The sequence below is a fragment of the Magallana gigas genome, chromosome 7, assembly GCF_963853765.1.
Source record: "Magallana gigas chromosome 7, xbMagGiga1.1, whole genome shotgun sequence".
Lineage (NCBI taxonomy): Eukaryota > Metazoa > Mollusca > Bivalvia > Ostreida > Ostreidae > Magallana > Magallana gigas.
The window spans coordinates 33,524,621-33,551,801 of NC_088859.1; the positions used below are offsets into that span (position 1 = coordinate 33,524,621).

A 27,181-nucleotide genomic window follows, 5' to 3' on the forward strand; every position below is an offset into this window, starting at 1 on the left:
ATGCCTCCTCGTGAATATCAATCTATCACGTGATATCGACAGCTAAATTTAGCCTATCATACCAAAACTGGTGAAGGGTCAACATCTTCATAATTGTGATAGTTTCACAAAGGAAAGGATTTTTTCAGTCAAGCATAAATTTGTCCGATATACGAGTACAAAAAAAGAGAAACAAATACAAGCCTGTGAGTAGATATAAATACTGCCTTTAAAAAAATGACGTAGACCTGTGTTTTTCCCCTATGTGCTATATATAGATCCTATAAGTGTTAATGCAGAAGTACGGGTATCGTGAATGACAAACGTATTTTACTCATTATACATGTATGTATTTCAAAATAACAACTGTTAAGCATATTAAAAATCAAGTTGGATATTTAATTAGGCAAACAATAACGACTACCTAGTTCTCCACGGACATGCGCAATGAGGTCGGTTTGCTCTTCCTTTATCAATATTCATGAAAAGGTATATTTTCCTGGCAGGAAAATAAACAATTAAAAATGTATATCTTTGTAACGAGATGGAATTCACCATTGTAATTTACAGATTAAGGATAACTTTTATAAGTAGACAAACACATGCGTTTTCACTGTAATTCAAAATTGACGTAAATTATAGCGTGTATAGCTTTAACCCTGACCTTTGAACTGTGCATCAAACAAATACCAGGGTAGGGGACCTTTAGGGCTATCATTTCTCGTCATTCTCGTCCTTAGTTTTGGGTTGTAGGGATACCACAAGGTGGTTCGCAGGGTTTGGCGTTCATTTCAATGATTTATATCTCCTTCAATTTTGATCACATAAAATAAGGATTGAAAGAAGACACTCGTTAGTTGTATCCATTACAAGCTTTAGAAGGCTTCAGTGACATCTAAAAGGGTTCATTTAGCTCACCCGAACGTCATTTTGTAAAATTTTACAATTACACAGCTTGTAATGGACCTCTACAGGTCCATATGGTGGCTACTAGCGTCAGCCTGGTAGACAGACATGCATTTAAAAATGGATGATAAGCAGCTACATTCAAATCAAAAGATTCAAGATTTAAAAGTTGTAATTCACAAGTGAATTTTTATAATAGCAATTTTAAATGTATTATGAATATTTGGAGGCTGAAAATCAGTGGTCAATTTCTGTGATTCAAGTGTGATAGCGCCATTCCTAGTGAGAGAGGTCCGGGCTGTACTTAAAATACATTGTCAATACTGACATTCGTTATACTATTGCAATTTTAACAATCGGGCTCGGAAACAATCAAGACCCTACCTTGGGGGTTAAAATTAAATTAAATTATTGTATTATTTTTAGTTTAAAAAATTCGAGGCTTTTTTAAAGATACATTTTGATACAAGATTTCAAACATCGAGATTGAGATTGGAAACTATAATCGCTACTTCTTTTCTATCTTTAATTCATACTAGCCTTTTTCATCCTCTCTATTTGCTCATTTGAATTTTTATATACAGTAAAACTCGGTTAAAGCGAAGTCCTAGGGACCAAAGGGTTTACTTCGTTATATCCGTAATTCGTTTTATCCGTATAACGAATTCGTAATAATAACTATAGCGAATTCACTATATATGTTTTCTTTCACAAGACTATAATTTTTCTAATTGGGGCTTAGAATAAAAATATATTACTTTGATACCTATAATGATCGGACTGTGGGTCGAAAAATGTATATGAAAATAAAAATTTATTCAAACTATTATGTTAAATACATGTAGTGTTGCAAACTTTATTAAACTGAGAGAAATTCGTTATAAAAATGTAAAATGTCGTTATTATTAACTTCTACGGGACTCAAAATCAGTTCGCTATATCCGTAAATTCGTTATATCCGAATTCGTTAAAGCCGTAATACCGGTATTTTGCAAAGGTTTGTTAAGAATTTTACCGGTGACTTCAAAAAACTTTGCTATATCCGAGAATTCGCTATATCCGTGTTTGTACTAACCGAGTTTTACTGTAATGTTTGTTACATTCATAACTTATAACCTAAATTTAGAATGATATAGCCTATTTATATTTTAAGTAATTTTGAAATTCTACAAATCCTTCCAAAATATCGAATACAAATGCAAATACACATGTAATAAAAATTCCCACCCTACAGGCATGGACTCTAATGTTGGTTTGTCAGAACATAAGCCCAAACCCATGGGTTATAAAAAAAAAAAGAAAGCCAAATTTGATTAAAATACAGATCTTTACAAAAGCACAAGTGCCATTGTATGGATCTGTATTTCAATCAGATTGAAGAAAGCCCTGTCTGAAACTCTTTTATTTCCATTTCTTTAACTTTGGCCTCCTATAAGCAATCATGGATTTGTCTCGCAGTGATTTTAAATTAACTGAACATGGAGGGTTTCTGGGTGAGCTGTGTTAAAATTCAATCATATGTAAATTGATGCATTTACTCATTTAGTTGGTATGGGACACCTCAAGGATCATTGTTGTGACGTACTTCGAAATAAACAATAAAATCAAGTCTAATTTATGATTTTTATTAATCCCAAAAATGATCACCTAGAAGTACAATGATTGACCCTAATGTAATGTAAAACTATTCACGTCTTACTTGCGCTGTATTGTATAAAGTGATGCATCAAAATTTCCCTTATCAAAAATTAAATTCGAACTGAAATTTTGATTAAATTTAGTTGAACACTTCACAAGATATTGATGTTTATAGCATGATATATTCGTGACATCGCCGCGTCATGAATTTACATCTTTTTAAAGGTTTGTATAAATGAATAAATTACATGCTTTAAAATTTGAAAATGCCCCCCAAAAAACCAATATTTTAAAACAGATATATTATTAACTTTTTCTGTTTTGAAAAATTAGAGACCGTTACTGTCCATTTCGGATATCTACCCAATGCCTTTTTTCTCTAGATCAAGGGATAAAAAGGCTGGACATGCGAATAGTGATACAGAGCACTATTTGCTTCAATGGATGGAAATCACTAGAAAATGTACTGGAATTGATATATAAACCTAAAATTGAGAGTGAGTAAACAGGCTACCTTAAACGTGGTTCCAATACCTAAATAAAAGCATTTGTCATTTTAATAAATAAATTAGATAGTTAGGAGACATATGCTCTGAAGGAAAATTAAAGCTGGGTTCTTACGTCAATGGCTATATCATAAAGCTACGTTCATGACTTCTTGAAGAGACCTCGACAAACTGATCGCACAATAAATAATCCAATATACTAGTTCATCGATTAAAAAAGGATTAAATAGTTACTTTATGAAAAAAAAATGATAAAAAATGTAAACTAGAGCATCGTGGCGAATTTATTTAGAGTACTTAATTACGAAATTCTACTAGAACGCCAAAGATCTAGAAAGGACGTCGCTATCGTTACCTCATGCTCTACAAAATATATTGTCTTCAGAAATAATTATCACATTGCATTGAAATCTTAAAGCACGAGTTTTTGTCACTTTACGCGGATTTTTCACAATTTTATCGCATTTGTGACATTACTTTTGGATCAACCCTCGTATTATATGGATAATAGTTTCTCTATAAACAGTCTGTTGAAAATTGCTTTTTAATGACATTTTAATTTATTCTATTGTATTGCACAAAAAATTGCACACACTGTATTACAGCCTCATATTACAATCATATCATACAATTGTGGCTCTGAAAAAAGACTATACAATAAAGCGACTTTTTTGGTTAGGAAACCTTTCATCGAGTTTGAAATTTGACTCTTTAAATGGAGTTTGGTGGAATGTATTTGTCATGAATCTTCCTCTCAATGGAGCAATAGTCCAGGTATATTTACTTAAGATGTAAATGCAAATGTTTATCAAATTCTTTATTTTATTAAGAACGAGTGCAAATAGTTGATTGGTACCTAAACTTGTAAACTGCAACAATGGGTTATAAATTAGCACATTAAAGATCAAATAAGGATATATCAGTATGTACTATATAGATTGTTTTATTATCTAATATTTATTACAACACTTATATTTTCATGAAGTTATTTTAACTGTATAATATATGCACAACATTCATACAAACAAAATGCACACCATTATGGTTTTAAGGAATGAAATGATTGTATGCCAGATGAATGATATTTGTTAAACATACTAGTAAATGTTTTTAGCTTGTTAAATCTACATTATTTATTTATATTTTATTGATAATTTTGACATAAAATTCCAGAAAAGGCCAGATTTAAAGTTAAGAAATTTGAATGTTTGGTAATATAAGACATGTTTTTATTATTTTATAATTAATAATTTTAATATTCCATTATAATTTTTAAAATGACAAATCACAAGTTGTTGAAAGTAAGTAGGCATTGTAATCTCATGAATCTGGATTGATAAAAAGATAAAACTCGTCGGTCAGTCATTTTTATTCATTGCACCCCTTCTCTTGCTGCAAAGCATGTCCTTCTCCATATACTATATAGTAATTTTTAAACTAGGAGGTATCTTTTACCCACATAGTACCAGCATTATGCATGATCACCTGAACCTGAGTCACTCGTATAACCTATTGTAATTGGTTTTTGTCCTTTGTCGCGTGTCGTGTTAATAATCAAACATTTTTAACTTTTTCTTTAAAACTTGGCCAATTCTTTTCAAACTTAGAATAATACATCTTTGGGGTAAGGGGAACATATTTTTAATATTTCATACTTCTAAGCTACCGGTAAGCACTACTATATGATTTTTCTGTAGGTGCGTTTATTATTTGTCTTAAAGCTTGCAGCTTTCTATAATAATTACTCAAGGGCTTTGGTATCTCTTTTATTTTCATCAAAATGTTATGCGGAAAATTTAAGAAAAAACAATTTATATAACTTGCAAAACTTCATAACCTATAAACCAAATACACAATCATATCATAGTTTTTAATAACCAATTAAATTAAATTTAATTTAATGAGAGTAGTTTTTTTATAAAGGTACACATATATGCTACATAGAAAGTTACACTCTTAAAACTTTAGAAAACAACTAGAATCTCTCACACCAAATATATCTCTCACAGCAGATATTTTCAGCGTGACGGCTGCTGAGGTCACTGGAAAGGTCAACGGTGTGACTGTCACTTTGAAAGGAACTACTGAGGATGGTGCAGTGAGTTTTTTGGCAATACCGGTATTCATTGATTATGAAAACATGATTTTTCAATCTGAAATTGCTATTACCTGCTGAAAAAACAAGAATAAGCCAATATATATACTGGTATCAACAATTCAACAAAAATGATTATTATTTTTTTTTTTTATTGTAATGTACTTTGATCCACATATCCACATTAGTATCGACAGATGTCCCATACCACCTTAAAATAGACGGTATTGATTCAATTTCTTAAATTGATAAAAATATTACACTTATCAGATTCACAAATCAGTTATGAATTTCTTAACTGTGAAAATGGTGACCTCCAGACCAATACTGCCTGTCTGGAGTCCCGGGCTCAAACTTAACAAAGATATTTATTTTGAAAATATTTTAAAAACCTTCCTCTCAAGAACTACAATGCTACAGTTTGTGAGGTTACTGTGAAGGCATCCTCAGATAGTGTTGGTTCTGAATTGTTAAAACTGTGACCCTCATACCAATACTTGGGCCCCAAAAGGGTTCAAACAACCCCGGGTCGTGTATGTTGGAATTGGGTATTTTCGAAAGTGAATACTTTTGACAAATCATACATACGGTCATATAGCATATATTCTATGCAAATAATCCATTAATTCTTCATTCAGTTTACTACTGTTCATAGTTGTCGCTTTACATGCCATAAATTTTCTCCTAATCTTTAGTCTAATTGACCTCGGAAAGCGGCCATTTTTATACGTTTAAAAGAATTTCAGAGACAAGAAATGAAAGAAAATTAAGTCTGCGGTAAGATGCATGAGGATATTTTGGTATAAATTATTTACACAGAATGTTGTAGGATAACAGGAGAATGAACGAATCGGAAACTTGCCTTGCGAAGATTGCTCAGTTCTACGTAAATGTATAATGATATACTAGTACCCCCTTTCACATATATTTAATGTTCAGATGAATTAATATCAGCAGTAGAAGATTTATTGAATATTATTTGGAACAGGACTCAGTTCAATAAATTGGTATGATTAATAATTGTATATTTTACTATTATATTGTAAAAGCTCTTGTTGATTTCTTGTGTAGGAAAATCGGTATTGAGAAAAGATTTTTTTTAAAACCAATCTGTCAGAAAAGCTATAACTTGTGTAGAAGCATCCTCAGTTATTTTTATTCAAGTTTGTTCAAAACATGATCCTTGAGGGTAGGGTGGGGTGCAATATGGTGGATTTTTTACCTGGGAATATAAAAAAAAATCATTTGCACTGTGGGGAAGCAAATTCAGGTAGAGTTAATTAACGTTTGTTCAAATCATGATCCCGGGCATACACTGTAAGTTGGAATCACAAGGGGAGGTCGAATTTTTACATAAGAATTTGAAAGAAAAATCTATGAAAATATTCTTCTCAAAAACCATTTGCCTAGAAAAGCTGTATTTTGTGTGGGCCTAAACCCCTGATAACTCTCTCAAGTACAAGTAGTAACAAATTGTATCTGATCAATTGTTCAGCGGTTAAAGCATTGCCAGTAGTTTGTTTTACAAAATATAAACCCACAAAAAGCACTAAAATATTCTTAAAGTATCATAATCAGTATTTTTCTGCTGCTCGAAGAACAAAGTGTGTATGTATATATATATATATATATATATATATATATATATATATATATATATATATATATATATATATATATATATATATATATATATATGGGAGTGTTTTATCTAGCTTTTTACACAGCAGAACAACATATAATTAACGCCGAGCAAAGTTATGGAAATGAAGTGGTGCTATTTCGTTAAAGACTGCTTTCAATTCATTAAAGGGTGCGACTGTAACCCTTAATGATAAAGTTTGTATAATTAGCGGTTGAGAGTGTAGATATTTGCTTGTTTCGGCTGCTGTGCCTTTGTGAAGCCTAATGATACAATCATATCATTAAGCGGCAAAATATTATTAGCCGTCGGCGATGTCAATTGTTGCTGCAATAATTTATAGCATTAGGCGTTGCAATTGCAACGCATGGAACTAATATTCGCGTAAAACCGCGAGAAGCAACTCCCTCGGATATTAAAATTTCGCTTTTATTTTAAAGACAGTTTTGAACTTTTGGAAAATTATAATCAACCATCCCCCCTAAAAAAAAATGGACTCGCGTGATTTTATATTCTAGCAATTTGATTCAAAACAACAGAAGCGCAGAATTCAGTACTCGCTTAAAATATGAAATCTACAGTACATATTTTACATAATTTAAATATCAAAACCGCTATTTTGTTATTGTGTCATTATTGAAGCAACTTTTACATTTAATTATTTAATACAGATATAAACTTAGAATGTAATATTCAAAGTATAATTTATCACCAGTATGAACTTTCACCATAAAAATTAATTGTTCAGATTATATTTTGTTTTAAATTTTATTTGAATATTTAATGCTAAACAACAAACTGCAATCAAATATTTAAATTAAGTGTTTAAATATATTCTGTTTTGATTAATTGGGGGTGTGGAATATGGAAAGAACAATGGAATAAGACACTATTTGTGAGGCTTACAGACAAAATGGCAAGGTAAATAACTGTCAATTTTTCATCATAAAACAAATCAAAAATAATTTTAAAACATATTTATTTATGTATAGCTTATTAGTTTCATACCTCAGTTGTAAATTTAGTAATACACAACCCTGGTTTAAAGGAAGTTAGACACGATTTGAAATTAAAATTTCAAAATTTATTTTTTTCATTTTAAATATCTAGAATGGTCAAAATGGACGTTTAATTTTTTGTCAAAATTTGAAAGTCAAATACATGTTTTGAGCTACAAGCAAGTTACGGAGGTTTAAATTTTTTGTTTTCAAAACAAAGCTTGACAAATATGAGAATCTAGCCTTGTTTACATGACGATTTCTTTCCTCCGTATCTTGCTTGTACCTTGTCTTTTAACATTCAAATCTTGGTGAATCATTCAAAATACACAAGTAAACTATTTTATACAGTACAATTAATTAAAACTAAAATTTCATCTCAAATCGTGTCTAGGTCCCTTTAATGCACAGCAGTCCTGGTCCTTTTACAACCTAACTTTCAAAAGAGAGTTTTTGAATTCCAAGTGCAATACATGTATATCTTTTTCTTGAATTCATTACATTTTAATTTAGGATTGAACGACTTTTGTGTTATTAGTGTGCAAAAATGTCATGAATATTTTTTCATTGTTTAGATCTCGTCAGTGTTCGCAGCGTGGCGGTGACGTCAGAATGGGGGTCCTGGAGGGGGATAGAGTGGACCTTATATGGCAGACAATTACTGTATTGAAGGACTGCGTTCTTTTGTGACACAAAATGAAATCTAAGGGATCTTTGTTTAGATAGATTGGTAGAAGTAAAATATTTTGAGAGAACGTCACTATTCAATGGAATAATACTATTCTAAACAAATAATTTCATTTTCGTTAAATAATTTGATATAACAGGATTAATTTAAAAAAACTTTCCTTTTGTGAAGTGGTACGCTTAGATAAAGCGACAAGTTAAACAGTAAGCAGTCTTGAGTTTCTCGTTTTCACCGTGAGATATTTTTTTTCTAATTTAGATGTGTATTGCAAAAGAAAGAGAATAATAACCTTTTGCAGCGGAGACAAAATCAACAAAATAGTATGTTTCTGTGGAATATGCATTTATTTAGTGGAATTTGAATGATGGCATTAGCTTCAGTCCCGATTGTTTTCACACACGCCAGACGGGTATTCTAATCCGCATGTATAAGGAAACCCATAAAATTGGTGTTATAATCGTCTTCTTCATCTAAATTCCCGCCGCGGCCAGCTACGGTGTTCGAACCCTCAACCGAGATAATTTCCATCCACACGGTGTCCCCTTCATTCAAGTGTACGACGGTGTTGGAATAACGTTGCAGCCAGATCTGTGTCTGTCCATCCAAAAATACATGCATTTCATGACTTCCATTTTTCATCAATACAAAATGTATTCCATGTGGAGACGTCTCGGGTTTTACGGACGCTGTGAAGCCGAGGCTGTATGTGCCGGAGACAGGCGCAGTAAATACCCCCGTTGTAGCATCGTATGCACCGCCTCTATTGACGTCCACACCTCTGAACGCCACATGGGTCCCGACTGGGGGGTCGACGATATTGTCAGTCAGGTAGGAAAAGAAAGCAACACTCTGATGTTTGGATTTCATGGAAGCTGAAAGAAGATAAATGTTTTAGTATTAAATTTTAATTTACCAACCAAAATGGCTATTTATGGGTTCTAACCAGTATAGTTCGAAGGTTCATTAATCCAGAGGTTCATTAGTCCGAAGGCCTTTGAGTCCAGTACCAAAAAAAACCATGCAATGCTCGAAAATCTTATTGACGAACTAATGCCACCTGTAGAACGTAATCAGAGACGACTGTCTTTTTAACTCACCTGAGCTGAAAGTTCAATTGAGCATTTCTGATCACTTGTTTAACATCCGATTGTAGTAGACGTGTTTTAATTAAAAGTATTTAGTAAACATAAAATATATGTTAAATGAACTAATTAATAAATAAAAGTTTATCAAATGAATATGAAATATATTCTAATATTTCCTTCTATTAACAAGGTATTTTGTTGGAGCTTTACACCCATTTAGATCCACAAACACTCACATACAAGCATTTTACATTCATTAGTATACAGGCAGACCACTCTTAGATTTTGAACAGAGAAGCTTATGTTTCATGATTTTGACAGAAATTTATTCTGTCCACTTGAAGACACCCAGACAATGCAAGTTTCTATTTTAATCATTTACTAACATTATAGAAAGATGAGTTTATAATGACCTATCAGGATTAAGAATTTAGAAGATATTACTTTGTAAAAATTGTAAACATCAGATGTTGATAAATCTGACAAGTAATTTAAATATCTGATATAGATCAATCTGATGAACAAACTTTGCGAATACAGTTCAAAATAAAATGGTAAGTATTTCTAAAGAAATGTTCAAGTGTTTAATTTTGTGAATATGAAATATATGTAACGAACATGCATTTAGATAAATATCTAATTTTCAGATAAATTAACATCAGTAGTAGAAAATTATTTATTGGATGGTGTTTGAAACCGGATTCAATTTAATAAATTGGTATGTTTAATGACTGTATATTTTAATATTTTATTGTAAAAAGCTCATGTTGATTTCTTGAGTAGGAATATATTGAGAAAAGATTTTTAAAAACTTTTTCTCAGAAACCAATCTGCTAGAAAAGCTATAACTTGTATGGAAGCATCCTCAGTTTATATTCAAGTTTGTTTAAATCATGATCCTTGGGAGTAAGGTTGTGCAACAATGGGGGTAGAATTTTTACCTGGGAATTTAAAAAGAAAAACTCATTAAAATCTTTTCCCCTAAATCCCGATCCCGGATCTACACTATAAGTTGGGGTCACAATGGGAAGTCGATTTTTTACATTTAAAATTTTAAGAAAAATTTATAAAATCTTCTTCTCTAAAACCTTTTTCCTAGAAAAACTGCAATTTATGTGGAAACACCCTCAGAAAGTGTAGAGTCAAGTTTCTTCAAATCATGATCCCCAGGGGTAGGGTTTTGCCAAATTAGAGGTCGATTTTTTACATTAAAAACAGTAGAAAAAATCTTGGATCTTGAGAAATTGTTGAATCTTAATTATTAAACCTCTGGACCCTGGACAAATTCTTGGTCCTCAAAAAGTTCAAATTTTGATGTAGGTTTATAAACTGGCATATATAAACAATTGTTTGAGAGGTTATTGAGAACTGCAAAACTCAATATGACATACGACTATAAAATCATTCTGTTATAAAATATCTGGACAAAAAATTGAAAATCTTTATAAACAGGATCTATTCTACGACATTATCCACATATTTTGTCAATGACTCCATGAAGTTGATTGTATTAAGGCAATTGTTGCTCAGGTGAGTGATGTGCCCCATGTGCCTCTTGGTTAGAAACGATAGAAGTGCTTTAAGATGACTGGGATATAAACTTGGTTGGTCACGTGATCAAATCGTGTGAAGCCCGAATGGCATGATTTATGGGTCAATTTATCCGTGCGCACTTGATCAAATATAGTCACATGTGCATTGTGTTTCATCTCGAACAAAGACAGGGAAATTAAATAGAGTGGTGTCTAGAAATATTGGTATAACAGTTAATTTCGGGGTTCGTAAAAAATACTCAGCTGACTTTCGAAGATTGATTTTCTTACCAAGTTCTTCATCTAAATCGGCCACGTCTTCATGCAGTTTGGTGATTTCATCCATCATGCTTTGATGCTCGGGACTGGTGTCCGAGGAGACCCCGCCATCTCCACTCGACAATTGCCCCTCACAGGCGATCAGCAGCAACAGCAAAATTAGCATTGTCCGGCCTAAAATGTATCAGTACAATTTTTGTAGATCTACAATTGTACCACCCTTGATATGAAATGTAAAAATAACATTTACAAATACGCAACCAATTATGTTACATGTAATATTTACATCGAAACGACCGGGTAATGTCAAAGTACACTGATCTGTTTCAAGATAACATCTGGAAAAGATCAAGAATTTTTTTTAAAACTTTTATTCCCTTTTTAATTATAAACATGAGCGAATAAAATACATTTTTGATATTAAAGCGGTTTTTTTTCTCTTCAAAATAACTCTATTTAGAATCCTGTAGACTACAATGGGATTGAGATACTGTATATTCCTAATTAAACGCGAAGAATTAATATCTGCGTGAAATCGCAAGAAAGACCCTTCGCGGATTTTAAAATCTTGCCATTATTATCTGAGAATTCAGAACTATAAGAAATAAGGAGAAAAGTTCCATGTACGCGATTTTATATTCTCGCGATTTGATACAAACCAGCGGGATCGCAGAATCAAGTACTCGCGTAATATAAGGAATTTACAGTAATTGTATCTCTTGACCATTGAGTGTTATTTCATGCAATCCGATGTTTATCTGATTGCAAATGGCTAATCGTAAGCCTTGTTTGAAAATCATGCCGAGTCATTCCATATCCAGTAAAACACGGTTATAACGAAGTGCCACGGACGGGCAATTTTACTTCGTTATAAGCGTAATTCGTTATATTTACATTCTACTGTGTTTTTCCATTAAATTCTGTAATCTTCAAATGCCTCTAAATGCAACAAGTAGTCAAAGGTCAAATTGAAGAGTTTTATTATGACGTCACAAACGTTGAACGCTGTAAACTGCAACGTCACAAGCGAAAATCAAAGTTCACGCTTGTGGCTGTTACTGTGGCTCTTCCATTAATATTAACTTACCCTTAGGATAAGATATGAATTTTAAGGTATGAATCACATTTGCAGACAAGGCAAGAAGTTAAAAAATGTAAATATAAGCATTGAATCATGATGTTTTGAAGTATACACACTAACGCGCGTTACTCAATTTGTATGCACACATCGCTGCAGTTATGAGAGTGTATACTTCAAAAATTCATGATTCAATGCTATAATATCCGTCAAGTTTTCAGTATGTGAAAGAGTCTTGGGGAATGAAATTCACTTCGCTGTAAGCGTTAATTCATTATAAGCGTGTTCGCTATAACCGTGTTTTACTGTAGATGTATAATATGCCATAACGACCGTTAATGATACAACGCCGCAGAATGATATATAAATATCATTAAGTTTTACAACTGCAACGCTTAATGCTATGAATTATTAGTATGATACATTGACGCTTACTGGTATTGTTTCATGCACAGCAGCCCTAACGCTTAATGAAGCAAGCAAATATCTACACCCTCAACCGCTACAGATACAAACTTTTTATCACTAAGGGTTGTAGTCACACCCTTTAATGATTGCCATACAAGGGTCCGTTTAGCTGACTCAAACGTTGTCATTTTTTACTATTTCACAGTGATGTTAAGGTAAGATGTGGACGATTTTAAACCTGATCTTTGAACTGTGCATCAAACAAATACCAGGGTAGGGGACCTATAGGGCTATCATTTCTCGTCCTTCTCGTCCTTAGTTTTGGGTTGTAGGGATACCACAAGGTGGTTCGCAGGGTTTGGCGTTCATTTCAATGATTTATATCTCCTTCATATTTGATCACATAAAATAAGGATTGAAAGAAGAAACTCGTTAGTTGTATCCATTACAAGCTTTAGAAGGCAACTGTGACATCTGAAAGGGTTTATTTAGCTCACCCGAACGTCATTTTGTAAAATTTTACAATTACACAGCTTGTAATGGATACCTCTACAGGTCCATATAGTGGCTATTAGCGTCAGCCTGGTAGACAGACATGTACATGTATTTAAAAATGGATGATAAAGAGCTACATTCAAATCAAAAGATTCAAGATTTAAAAGTTGTAATTCACAAGTGAATTTTTATTATTAGCAATTTTAAATGTATTATAAATATTTGGAGGCTGAAAATCAGTGGTCAGTTTCTGTGACTCAAGTGTGATAGCGCCATCCCTAGTGAGAGAGGTCCGGGCTGTACTTAAAATACATTGTCAATACTGACATTCGTTATACTAATGCAATTTTAACAATCGGGCTCGGAAACAATCAAGACCCTACTTTGGGGGTTAAAACTAAAATTAATTATTGTATCATCTTTAGTTTAAAAATTCAAGACCTTTCTAAAGATAAATTTTTTATTACAAGATTTCAGACATTGAGATTGAGATCGGAAACTATAATCGCTACTTCTTTTTCTATCTTAAATCCATATTAGCCTTTTTCATCCTCTCAATTTGCTCATTTGAATTTTTATAGACAGTAAAACTCGGTTAAAGCGAAGTCCTAGGGACCAAAGGATTTACCTCGTTATATCCGTAATTTGTTTTATCCGTATAACGAATTCGTAATAATAACTATAGCGAATTCACTATATACATGTTTTCTTTTACAAGACTATAATTTTTACTAATTGAGGCTTAGAATAAAGATATATTACTTTGATACCTATAATGATCGGACTGTGGGTCGAAAAATGTATATGAAAATAAATTTATTCAAACTATTATGTTTCATACATGTAGTAGTGCAAACTTTATTAAACTGAGAGAAATTCGTTTTAAAAGTGTACTAAACGAGTTTTACTGTAATGATTGCTACATTCATAACTTATAACCTAAATTCAGAATGATATAGCCTATTTATATTTTAAGTAATTTTGAAATTCTGCAAATCATTCCAAAAATATCGAATACAAATGCAAATACACATGTAATAGAAATTCCCATCCTCTATAGCATGGACTCTAATGTTGGTTTGTCAGAATATAAACCCGTGGGTTATAAGAAAAGAAAGCCTTTGATTAAAATACAGATCTTTACAAAAGCACAAGTGCTATTGTATGGATCTGTATTTCAGATTGAAGAAAGCCCTGTCTGAAACTCTTTAGATTTATTTCTATTTCATTAATTTCGGCCTCCCATAAGCAATCATGGATTTGTCTCGCAGTGATTTTAAATAAACTGAACATGGAGGGTTTCTAGGTGAGCTGTGTGAAAATTCAATCATATGTAAGTGATGCATTTACTAATTTAGTTGGTATTGGACCCCTCAAGGATCATTGTTATGACGTTCTTCGAAATTAACAATAAAATCAAGTATACTTTGATGATTTTTTTTTATCCCAAAAATAGTCACCAAACAGCGTAGAGCAATAAGTTTGAGCGTTAACTAAGAACCTGTAAGTCGTGAGTTCGAATCCTGCTGGGACTTTTATTATTTTTACCTCTCCAAATCTTTTGACAGAAAAACTGGGTTCTTTTGTGGAAACAATAATTATATTGCAATTTGTCGGCTCTGATTTGAAAAAAAAACTACCCTACCTAAGGCCGATCCCAACCCCAGATTATCATGGCCATAACGTTTCATTATTTTTTCATAATTATCAAAAACTCAAAGAATGATGCTTATTCTCTTTGATACATATCCGTACAATTAAACATTGAACTGACAATAAGTTCATACCTTGAAAACTGCAGGAGGAGTTATCTGGAAAAATGATGAAACGTGTGTGCAGGATACTAGTATATGTTCAGTAGCTGGCTTTTATAAATATATATCATCTTGCATAATAGTACAAAAAAATTTTACCTGGAAAACTGTAGGAGTGGTTATACGAAAAATGGGGTACTCCATATGCGACAGCTGGTGTTTTCTGCGCAAAATAAAATAATGAAAAAATAATCCTTGAAGATGCACATATCTGATATATGTATAAGTGATATGAAAAACAATCATAACTTGAGAACTGTGGAAGCAGTTATCTAGACAATGAGAATTTTTGCATAAATGATCAAAAACCAAAATTGAATAATATGCACATATCTGACGCATGTGCAGTTGGTCAGCAAGACAAATTGGGTATCTCATACCGGCCATAGGCAGTGTCCCGCCCACCATTATAATAACCCCAGTTAAATTATAACGAGTCGACCTAGTTTTCACTCAAGTGTAAACAGATCTTGTATTTGAGCATGTAATTTGTACAGGAATTGAAACTTTATGTTAAAGTTTGTTGTACAAAAAATATACCCAGAAAATGCATTGAAATATCCATATACATGTATTTTAATACTTAATTAAGTACTATAATCAGTATTCTTCTGCAGCCCGAAAGATAGAGTGGATAGCTTATCTATCTTTTTAAAAGGCAAAAGAACTATTACTATTGCTGAGCAAATTTATGGAAATGAAATAGTGTTATTTCGTAAAAGACAGCTTTTGATTTTGCAATTCTGTATCATTAAAGGGTGCGGTGCGACAGCAACACTAAGTGATACAGTTTGTATCGTTAGCGGTTGAAATTGCAGATATTTGCTTGTTTAATTAAGCATTAGGGCTGCTGTGCATTTGTGACGCCTAATGATGCAATTACATAATTAAGCGGCAATATATCGTTAGCGGTTAGTGATGTTAACTGTTAATGCAATAATTTATAGCACTAGGCGTTGCAAATGCAACGCTTAATAATATTTATATCATTAAATATTAAGTATGGAAAACCATATGGTATCCCAACATTATTATTATATTTTACTATATAATATGGTCACAATAAAAATGTCCTACCAAAAATAATCATCACTTCAATTTCCTTACATTTTTATTTTCACGCCACAATAATTATAATTGTACCCGCACACAATTATCATAATCTGCTCCCAATAAAAATGTTAACCAAAAATAATAATATCTCGCACAAAAAGAAAACAACATATCTATCTCACAAAGATAATTAATTTTATTGTAAATATCAAAATAACGCCAAAGATCTAGAAATGACGTTGCTAGCGTGCAGCGACTATCGTTACCTCGTGCTCTACAAAATATATTATCTTCAGAAATAATTGGCACAGTGCATTAAAATTTTCAGGTCTGAATTAAATTCGAGAGACGTCTTAAAGCACTAATATTTGTCTTTTTAAGCGGATTTTTACGATTTTATCGCATCTGTTACATTACTTTTAGATCAACCTTTGTATTATATGGATTAATAGTTGCAATTTTTAAGAAATACATTTGATCTATAAGCAGTCTGTTGATAATTGCATTTTAATGACATTTTTATTGATTCTCTTTTATTGCACAAAAAATTGCACACACTGTATCACAGCTACATATTACAATCATATCATACAATCATGGCTCTGAAAAATAGACCATATAATAAAGCGACTTTTTTGGTTAGTAAACCTTTCATCGAGTTTGAAATTTTACTCTTTAAGTGGAGAATTGGTTGTCTCCAAGGATTGGGATTGATTTGTCATGAATTCCCTTTCAATGATACGTATATTTACATAATATGTAAATGCAAATGTTTATCAAATTATAATTCTTTATTTTATTCATAGCAAGTGTAAATAGTTGATTGGTACCTAAACTTTTAAACAAGCACCATTTGGTTATCATTTATCATATAATCTTATACAGAAAATTTTAAATTTTTTTTGGATATAACTGGTAACACTTCATAACCAATAAACCATGTACCTGTCCAAAATCATGATTTTTAAAAAGCCAAAGATGGAAGGGAAAAAAGTGAGAGTCAATTTAACAAAAAATATATTAAGTATGTACTAAGTATGATTAATCATAAGTAGCACTCTTGAAATTTCAGAAAACAACTAGAATCTCTCACACCAGATATTTCCAGCATGATGGCTGCAGAGGTCACTGGAAGGTCAAATGTGTGGTTGTGACCTTGCAAGGAAGTACTGAGAATAGTGTGGTGAGTTTTAGTGGGATAACTTACTATTTTGTCTCGAGATATTTTGCACCCTGGAATGGAATCCCAGAGGACCCTGTAACTGGTTCGTTTGAATTTTTTGCAAAATTTATTGCAATATTTTTTAAAAAAGTTAAATTTAGTGAATTTTGATTTTTTTTAATTCCAATTTGAAATTGAAATTGTTAGATACATTTTGTTATCTGATTTAAAGGTAAAAATAATTTGAAAGCTAATTTTTTTTTTCAAGATGTTTATTGATTCATTTTTTCAACATGGACAAAACATAATGGATAACTCTTTGCAATTTTTCAATTGATTTCTCGTTCAGGTTCACAACACACAGTTCTGGCCTATTATTGGGGGAATGTTTTATTTAAAAAGACGATATTTGGTTGGTGATTTTCAATTTTAAAGATAAAAAAATAATGATTGCGCTGAATGAAAAAAAAACCTAGAGTCTTCACCTAACTGTGTTTGAGTATATGTATAGTAATTGACAATATTATCAATTTAACAGTTTTTGAATTTGTGTTAACTTTGCAAAAATCTATACTTTTACTTCTAATAAATGCAGATCAATGAATTGGATTAAATAACAGACATTCACTGTTTGATATCTCAGTTTTAGTGTGGTATTTGTCTGCACTGCATTGGTTTGTTATTGGACCAACGATCTAAAAATAAGCATTCAATGCTTACAGATATATTTATTTTCATACTACTAAAGTAATTGTTAGACCATAATTAATCACCTAATTTTCTACGGACTTTTCCGGGTTTTTTCGATTACGACAAAGAGCACACGGCAGGTGTGACCGGTCAGTAGAGGATAGTCACTCCTCCTAAGCACCTGATCATACCTCTATCTTTTTAGAGGTCCGCGTTTGCTCTGCTTTGAATTTGTATTTCGTTTTATGGATTTTTGATATGATTGACAGTTTGTTATTGTCATTTTTCATTGATGTTAATTTGGATGAAGTATTTGTGTATCATCACTTTAAAGCCTTTATATACGCTCTTAGTCAGGGATATAAAACATAAATGGAACAGTGATATTAACGTGTTATTTATTTCGCTTCGGTGACTAAAAATATAATGCCAGAAACGTTGTAGAGAAAAATCTTTTATATAACAAGCAAGTTAATAATATTTAATGATTATTTTTTAGAAGAACATATGAAATTGGTAAGGTAAGTTTTATCCTTTCATTTAATCCTTTCATTTAATTATACAATATTAGATACACTTAAACGCACGATGACTTCTATATTTATGCTCATAGCGCATGAATAGACAGTGTATTTATAGGATGTTGAACGTCACAGATTTCCAACGCAAACATAATAGGACATATACATGTACACTGAGTATATATTTTGATAACAGAAATTGATGCAGTAATAAATATTCCGTAAAAAATCCCTTGTTCCTTTTATTTCCTCGTAAATTTTTCTAAGGATTTTGTGTTATTTGTGTACAAAAATATCAGCAATATTTTTTTTTCACCTTTTTCAGCTCTTTAAATAAGTGTTCGCGGCGTGGTGGTGACGTCAGAATGAGGGTCCTAGAGGGGGACAGAGTGGACTTTATTGGACAGGCAGTTATTTACTGAAGGGCTCTTTTCTTTTGTGACTTAAAATAAAATCAGTGGGACCATTGCCATTGACCCAATTTTGTTCTTTTGCTCACCTGAACCGAAGGTACAAGGAAGCTTTCCTGACCACCTTCTGTCCAGCCGTCCGTTCAACTATCTGTCTGTAATTTTTTTTTACATTTTTGACTTCTTCTTAAGAACCACTATACCAAACTAAGTACAAAGCATCCTTATGGGAAAAGGATTGTAAATTGATAAAATTAAGGGTAAAGCCCTAAAGGGAGATAATCATAAAACAGTGAAAATAGGGAGGTTGTCTTAAAAAATTCTTCTTGTACATAGTGTAAATTCTATATTGTCAAAATATTGTGACCAAGGGCCAATTCTGGGGCTCAGGGTTCAAAGGTTAAAAAAGAAATATATGAACAAAATGTTAAAAAATTCTATTAACAACAACTCCACTGCTTCAACTCATAATACCTCTTTTACAATGCAAGCATCCTCAGATTTGTGTAGATTTTTAACTGTTAAAACCATGACCCCCGGACGAATACGACGGCCATGAGAGGTTTCATATAGAAATATATAGGGAAAATGTTTAAAAATCTTTTCGTGAAGTAAAATGCTACAGTTTGTGATTTTACTATGAAAACATCATATCTTTATATCCTCATATGCAGGTCACAGTGACATTTTTCCACTTTTTGAGATTAGTTATGAATAGTTTATCCTCATTTGGTTATTTTTGATACATTGAGGCCAATGATAATAAGACTGGTCAGTTGATGCACATACGTTTTACAATATCTTTGAAGAGTTTCAAATTTAATAAATTTCGAAAGAGATACAAGAACTGAATGTTTCGGTGAGGGATGTGGCCCATGGGCCTTTGTTTGCTGCTTTGATGTAAAATATTTGAAAAAAAACGCCAATTACTTGATTTTGACCCAACAGATATTAAATCAATCCTTTTGTAAAGTGGTACGTTCAGATAAGGCAAAAAGTCAAATAGCAGCCTTAAATTTCTTGTTTTCATCATGAAATCTTTTGGGTTTTTTTTCCATAAACTACATATGTATCGCGTATTGCAAAGTACGAAAGCCTTACAACATTAGCAAAATATATTACGTTTCAGTGATATATACAAATATTAAGCAAACATCGAATGATGACTACATTCCCCATTGTTCACATATGCCAGACGGGTATTCTAATCCGAATGTATAAGGAAACCCGAGAAATGGGTGTGGTACTGGTCTCCCCCATCAAAATTCCCGTGGCCGGCTACGGTGTTTGAACCCGAGGCCCAGGGAATTTCCATCCACACGGTGTCGCCTTTGTTCAAGTGTACGACTGTGTTGGAACTACGTTGCAGCCAGAACTGTGTATGTCCATCCAAAAATACATACATTTCATGTCTTCCATTTTTCATCAACACAAAATGTATTCCATGTGGAGACGTATCGGGTGGTACTGACGCAGTAAAGGCGAAGCTGTATACGCCGGGGACAGGCGCGGTAAATACTCCGGTTGTAGCATCGTATGCACTGCCTGCATTGACGTCCTCACCTCTAAAGATCATTCGGGTTCCAGCTTGGGGGTTGACGATATTGTCAGTTAGATAGGAAAAGAAAGCAACATTCGGATCCTTGGATTTCATGGAAGCTGAAGGAAGATTAATGTAATTAATTTACAAACCAAAATGGCTATTTATTTTGACAGAAGTATGGGGTCTAATAAGTAGTCTGATTCCCTATAAATCCGGAAAAAAAGATGTGCATTCAGGAATATGTTATTGATGAACTAATGTCGTTTGACGCAATCATCTATGGCTGTCTGTCTTTTTAGCTCACCTGAGCTGAACGCTCAATTAAACTATTCTAATCACTTTTCGTACTACGTCCGTATGTCTGTATATTTTTTTCTTTTCGACTTCTCCCCAGAACAACTTAGCCGTTTTCAACCAAAGTTGGCACAAACCATTCTTGGGTAAGGAGAATTCAAGTTTCTTTGAATAAAGGACCCAGGGGAGATAAGATTCATTGTAATAAGCTCGAGTCTTGTATTTCTGTACAAATAATGTAAAGTAAGGTAATTTCATGTACCATTTTTTACAAAATGACTCGTTACAAACAATAAAAACTGATTCAATTTGTTCCTAAATGATATTATGAACAAATAAAGTAACATTTGATGGGAACTTTAACCATTACAACAAATATACAGTATAATTTTCAACAATAACAAGACTCGAGTTTGAATGCAAAACAAAAGGTTTTCAAAGTGTATCTTGCTTTTAACTTGATATTTCACTTTCAAATTTGACGAAGCAATGAAAATGCTCATATTAATCGGCCTTGACATGGAAAATCGAAAAATTAAATTAGAATTTTTTTAGCCCAAAATCGTGTCTCTAAGTCAATGATTATGTTTTCATCATAACCCTATGTATTCTGTTGCTTAAATGTTAATAGGTAAAAAAAACCATTCAAACTTTTGAAAGATCTCAAAAAACCATACAACAGTAATTACCATTATCAATACTATTCACAATAAAATGATCAGTTTCTAAAAGTTGCAAATGGTAAACAGTAGTATTAGTAAAATATTAAAAAAAACAGCCTCTTATTTATAAAATATATTGTTGGAATAAAAAAAATGCAAAGATGTTTGAACATAATTTGCTAAAATATTTTACTAGAACAATTCAGCAGTGAAACTGGTCTGTAATTAGAGGTTACAGACAGATCTTTTTTTTTAACAATCAAAATTCATTGGCCAATTTCCAGCACTCAGAAAAAGTCTTGAGGGTTTTGTAATAGTTTCTTTACAGGATTTCGCGGCTTTTGCTGACAAAACCTACTGCTTTATTGACTGGTATAGCAAATAAAATATCAAAAAACTTTATTCCAATGCTATACAGGCGGTTAATATGGCCCCTGGGCCTCTTCTTAAAAATCTTCTCAAAAACCGATTGCCAAGAGGATAGAACATAGGAATAATTTGGGAAAATCTTTAGAAACCCTTTTCTCAGAAGCTATTCTGCCAGAAAAGTTGCAAATTATGTGTAAGCATCTTCAGGTTGTGTAGAACAAGCATCCTCAGGTAATGTAGAATCAAGCATATGCGATCCTGGGGGGGGGGGGGGGGGGGTTACGGCTGAGTCACAATAACGGTAGGGGTCAATATTTTACAAAGTAAGAGAAAAATCTTTAAAAATGTTGGGAAAATCATTTGGCCATAAAAACTGAAATTTGCATTGTGTTGAAGTACGTCTAAGATAGTGTTTAATCATGATCTGTTTAAATTATGATCCTTTTGGGTAGGGTAGGGTCACAATGGAGGAAGGTTCGATTTTTTACACAGGAATTTTAAAAAAATCTTTTTTTAAAAATCATTTTCTTAAAAGTCCTTCGCCTAGAAAAGCTGTAAATTGTGTGGAAACATCCTTAGATAGAGTAGATTCAAGTTTGTTAAAATCATGATCTTCGTGGGTAGGGTGTGGGCACATTGGTTGGTGCAATTTTAGAAAGGAAAAGGTTTTTAAAAGGAGGCTAAGTGGTCGTCAGATATGCCTCAAATTCTTAGATATATAAGGCAATATATAATTAAACTCTAAACTAGTAAAGAAATAATCTAAATATGTTAACCTTTTTTATGTCCTTATACAGTGCTCTTCATCTAAAGGAGGTTGATTTAGCCTACAAAGACCACGACCATTCAGCCCTCTTAAATTATTCTGAAAAACTGTAGTGGTATAATATGGTTAACTTAAATGAATATACAAGCATCTTGAGACGATGTTGATTCTCAGTTGTTTAGACTGTGGCCCCTGGACAATTCCTTGATCCACAAGGAGTTCAAATTTTGATGAAATTTTATCATATACCTGTATATATAACCAATTATTTAAAACCTTCTTGGGAACTGCAATGCTCAATATGTGACACGACTATAAAATCACCCTGTTACGAAATATCTGGAGAAAAATTGAAAATCTTTATGATATACAGGGTATATTGTACTACATCGTCCAGGTATTTTGTATATATATGACTCGATCCGTAAAGATTGATTGAATTCACTATGGGTATTGTTGCTCAGGTGAGCGATGTGGCCCATGGACCTCTTGTAAATATAGATAGGAATTCATCAAGTTCACTGGGAAATGAACTTGCAATTGGTTGGTCACGTGATCAAATCCTGTGAATCCAGAAGGTCAGTATGTAATAGTCAATTTATTCATATGCACACTTGATCAAACCTACTGAGTAGTCACATGTGTATTCTGCTCCATGTCGAACAAAAGACAGGGAAAACTAATAAAGTGATGTCTGGAAACGTCAGTGTAACAGTTCTTTTCGGGGTTTGAAAAATATACAAATCTGACTGTCAAGATAGATTTTCTTACCGATTTCTTTATTTAAATCGACAACGTCTCTCTGCAGTTGGATGATTTCGGCCATCATGCTGTTTATTTGATGCTCGACACTGGTGTCCGAGTGTACCCCGCCATCTCCATTCAACAACAGTCCGTCACAGGCGGTCAGCAACAGCAGCAATACTAGCATGGTCCGGTCTATGATGTATCGGTATAACGTATGTAGACTTACCGCCCTAATATATAACATATATACTTATTTACAGTGTATATGAATTATCAACAGGTTAAGATAATATTTACATAAAAAAGACCTTGCAGTGTCAAAGTACAGTGATCTTTTATAGATAAGGTCTGTGAAACATCAATGATTTTTAAAATTGGATTTATTGAGAAAATAAATAACAACGGTAATTTGGATCTATCATGTAATCAGAATTTACAGATTATACCATATAAAGGTAATACTTTATAGCTGCAGGTTTAGAGGTACCGGTCTGAAAAATAATCGGATGGACGCCCTTGATTGACCAAATAAAATCTAAGGGTTTATTGAATCGGTTTTGTTTTTTGGTTTAAATCTATCTTTTGGAAAATGGTACGTTTAAATAAAGCGAGAAGTCAACCATTACATTAGAAGTCTTTAATCTCTCGTTTTCACTGCGAGAGCTTTTTCTTCTAATGTAGATGTGTATCGCAAACAAAGGAGAAATATAACAAACTTTGCGATGGAGACAGAAAATTCAACAATTAGTATGTTTCAGTGGAATATGCATTTATTTAGTACACTTTAACTGATAACAGCTGCAGTCCCGATTTTTTTCACATATGCCTGACGGCCATTCTAATCACCATGTATAAGGAAACCCGAGAAATGGGTGTGGTACTGGTCTCCCCCATCAAAGTGCCCGTGGCCAGCTACGGTGTTCGAACCCTTGACCCACTGAATTTCCATCCACACGGTGTCGCCTTTGTTCAAGTGTACGACTGTGTTGGAACTACGTTGCAGCCAGAACTGTGTATGTCCATCCAAAAATACGTACATTTCCTGTCTACCATTTTTCTTTAATACAAAATGTATGTCATGATCAGACTTCTCGGGTGGGACTGACGCAGTAAAGGCGAAGCTGTATACGCCGGGAACAGGCGCGGTAAATACCCCGGTTGTAGCATCGTATGCACTGCCTGTATTGACGTCCACACCTCTGAACGTCACACGGGTCCCGGCTGGGGGGTCGACGATATTGTTAGTCAGGTAGGAGAAGAAAGCAACACTCTGATCTTTGGATTTCATTGAAGCTAAAAGAAGATTTATGTGTTTAATTTAACCAAATGGCTATTCATTGTGACAGAAGTATGGAGTCTTTTAAACTATAGTCTGTCCCAAAATATTTATGCTGCATATTTGAACGATTTTAAAAAAAATACACAAAGTCAAGTATACCTGTGACAGAAGTGCAATTGAAATCGATGAAAGGGAAATTTTCTAAGATAACTTCATTCACACATTATCTTTTTCCCTCGTAAAAATTCACAGGAACGAGAACAGATTTCCTACGGAGATTTATAATGGGGGAATGTTGACATCTATTACTAGGGACACCACGCGCAATTTTTCAACGTTATCATCCGGGCGTCTTCATCTCCTTAGCAATGGAAAAACCCCGTAGACTTTCTATTTTTAGCCGTGTATTGATACCCGACAAGCTAGAGGGGGCGTAGCTGCAATAATGTAGCCCTCTCCGGATTTTTTTTCGGGGGGGGGGGGAGGGGGGAGGGCTACAACTCGATAGGATCTCCCTAATGGTGCAAGTGCGGGAGTGATTCACTCCCGCAACGATTTCGTCTCAAATCGTTTATAAATGACAATAACATTTGCATTTTTACCTGAACTCAAACGTTGTAGATGTCTATGGCATAAATTAATCCAAAAATATCAAGTATAGTCCATATATCGGTTATTTTTCGTGTATGTCAACAACGAAAGTTGAATTTGTCCGCCATGTTTACTGACCTTGACCGCTTTTATTTTGGGACAGCCAATGAGAATTCAGGAACGGATCTTGAATATTGGAATTCCCCTATTTTAAACATAATTAACGCGGTAAATATGAATTTTCCATTAAATACCATTTCCTTAAATGATGTATTAGTGATATAACGAGGTAAGATCGATTATTTACACTGACATACACGTTATCAAGTCCATCAAAACTCCAAGCGTTCATCCCATAAAATCACGCGAGAACTGTCATGGCTGCTGAAAAAGACGACTGGTAAACATGCTGATGTGTTTTATCTGGTTTTGATTTATATACGGTTAATTTGTTTAACCTGAATTAAAAAATCATTTATCAAAAGGAAGTCAAATATAAAATCGATCTTTTCAGACCGAAGTCAGCCGCATTAAAAAACTAATTTTGCACCATTACGGAGATCCTGTGGAATTGTAGCCCTCTCCAGTAAACATCAGATATGAAAAATCGGAGAGGGCTACATTATTGCAGTTAGAGGGGGCGTTTCAAAGGGGGAAATCTTGGGATTTTTTCATACTATTAAATGAACATTGTCTGAACCAAGGGGTATTTATAAATACCGAATAATTTCAGGAAATATGCGGCAAAAATATCTTGGGACAGACTATAGTAGTACATTGTAGAAGGTTCATTAGTCCGAAGACATTGCAAGTCCGATAACAAGGGAGATGTGCAATAGATGAAAATCTTATTGATGAACTAATGCTACATGTATGACGTAATATCAAAGACGACTGGTATAAACTCTTTAAAAATAAAAAAGATAGCTGTGCATAAAGATCCGTGACTTGGATATGAAAATTGTTTGGTCACGTGATCAAATCCTGTGAAGCCCAAAGGGCTACACAAAAGGGTCAATGTATCCATGTACACTTGTTCTAACATAGTTACATGTGTGCAGTATTTTATTTCAAACAAAGATAGGGAAATGTAAATATACAGTGATGTCTACAAACTTCTATATCATTTCTTTCCGGGATTTAGATAACAGCTGACTGCCGTTGATAGATTTTCTTACCGATTTCTTTATTTAAATCGACAACGTCTCTCTGCAGTTTGACGATTTCGGCCATCATGCTATTCATCTGATGCTCCAGACTGGTGGTCCTGGAGGATTCCGCCATCTCAATTCAGCAATAGTCCGTCACAGCGCAGGGCGTCCATGTATTTCCTTAAACATCGTTGATACATCATTGATATAATCGACCTTCCCTACATTTTTCACCGAAAAACAGCTTTCAGTTGGTAAATTGCTTTAGGAAAATGAAAACAAATTATGGGCGGAGCTAACGTCATGAAAGGTCACATGGTGATGCTTTACCCCTACGTTTGTACATGTAGCTGCGAGGTGGTCAGCACCTACAGCAGAAAGTGGCATGGTCTGGCCTCTGATGAATCAGTACATGTATGTACCTACCCTAGGTATTATAACAGTTATAATAAACACTTAACAGGTTAGGATGATATTTACATCAAAACGACCTTGTAATGTCAAAGTATAGTGATTTGCTTAATAGATAACGTCTAGGAAATATCAAGGGTATTTAAAATTTCTATCCCCTTTTTCCATTATAAAAATGGCCGAATGAAATTGTTTATTTGTGATTTTTACGCGTAATGTATTTTATTTCAAATTAACTCTGCTTTACAATCCCGTAGGCTACGCACACAGACCATTTGGGATTTAGATAGTTGTATCTATGAAGCTCTATTATTTGATGAAACCCGACGTTAGTCCGATTGCAGATGGTTTATCGTAAGCCTTGTGTGGAAATTATGCAGTCATTCCAT

General features: G+C 33.3%; 3 protein-coding genes and 1 long non-coding RNA gene across 6 annotated transcripts; 1 reads left to right on the forward strand and 3 right to left on the reverse strand.

Annotated features, from left to right (window-relative positions):
* Window positions 1–8,646: 8,646 nt before the first annotated feature.
* Window positions 8,647–18,569, forward strand: LOC136270022 (uncharacterized). 3 transcript variants are annotated; one of them, XR_010707652.1, is made up of 4 exons: window positions 8,653–8,772; window positions 8,944–9,280; window positions 17,269–17,379; window positions 18,548–18,567. It is a non-coding gene; the product is annotated as an uncharacterized lncRNA (long non-coding RNA). The 3 variants fall into 3 exon arrangements; XR_010707650.1 differs by lacking the exon at window positions 8,944–9,280 and having other exon boundaries at window positions 8,647–8,772; window positions 18,548–18,569; XR_010707651.1 differs by lacking the exon at window positions 18,548–18,567 and having other exon boundaries at window positions 17,269–17,520.
* Window positions 8,785–15,235, reverse strand: LOC117684714 (complement C1q tumor necrosis factor-related protein 5-like). Its single transcript, XM_066066211.1, has 3 exons — window positions 15,117–15,235; window positions 11,361–11,522; window positions 8,785–9,324 (listed from the first exon to the last, which is right to left on the reverse strand). Exons 2-3 carry the CDS (start codon window positions 11,512–11,514, stop codon window positions 8,867–8,869), a joined length of 612 nt encoding a protein of 203 aa, XP_065922283.1. The 5' UTR covers window positions 11,515–11,522; window positions 15,117–15,235; the 3' UTR covers window positions 8,785–8,866.
* A 1,614-nt stretch (window positions 18,570–20,183) lies between the features above and the next one.
* Window positions 20,184–23,544, reverse strand: LOC136269934 (complement C1q tumor necrosis factor-related protein 4-like). The gene is made up of 2 exons (XM_066065836.1): window positions 23,385–23,544; window positions 20,184–20,638 (listed from the first exon to the last, which is right to left on the reverse strand). Exons 1-2 carry the CDS (start codon window positions 23,542–23,544, stop codon window positions 20,184–20,186), a joined length of 615 nt encoding a protein of 204 aa, XP_065921908.1.
* A 564-nt stretch (window positions 23,545–24,108) lies between these two features.
* LOC105341460 (heavy metal-binding protein HIP) lies at window positions 24,109–26,654 on the reverse strand. The gene is made up of 2 exons (XM_011448007.4): window positions 26,409–26,654; window positions 24,109–24,653 (listed from the first exon to the last, which is right to left on the reverse strand). The coding sequence occupies exons 1-2, from the start codon at window positions 26,512–26,514 to the stop codon at window positions 24,199–24,201; spliced, it is 561 nt and encodes a 186-aa protein (XP_011446309.3). The 5' UTR covers window positions 26,515–26,654; the 3' UTR covers window positions 24,109–24,198.
* Between the last annotated feature and the right edge of the window lie 527 nt (window positions 26,655–27,181).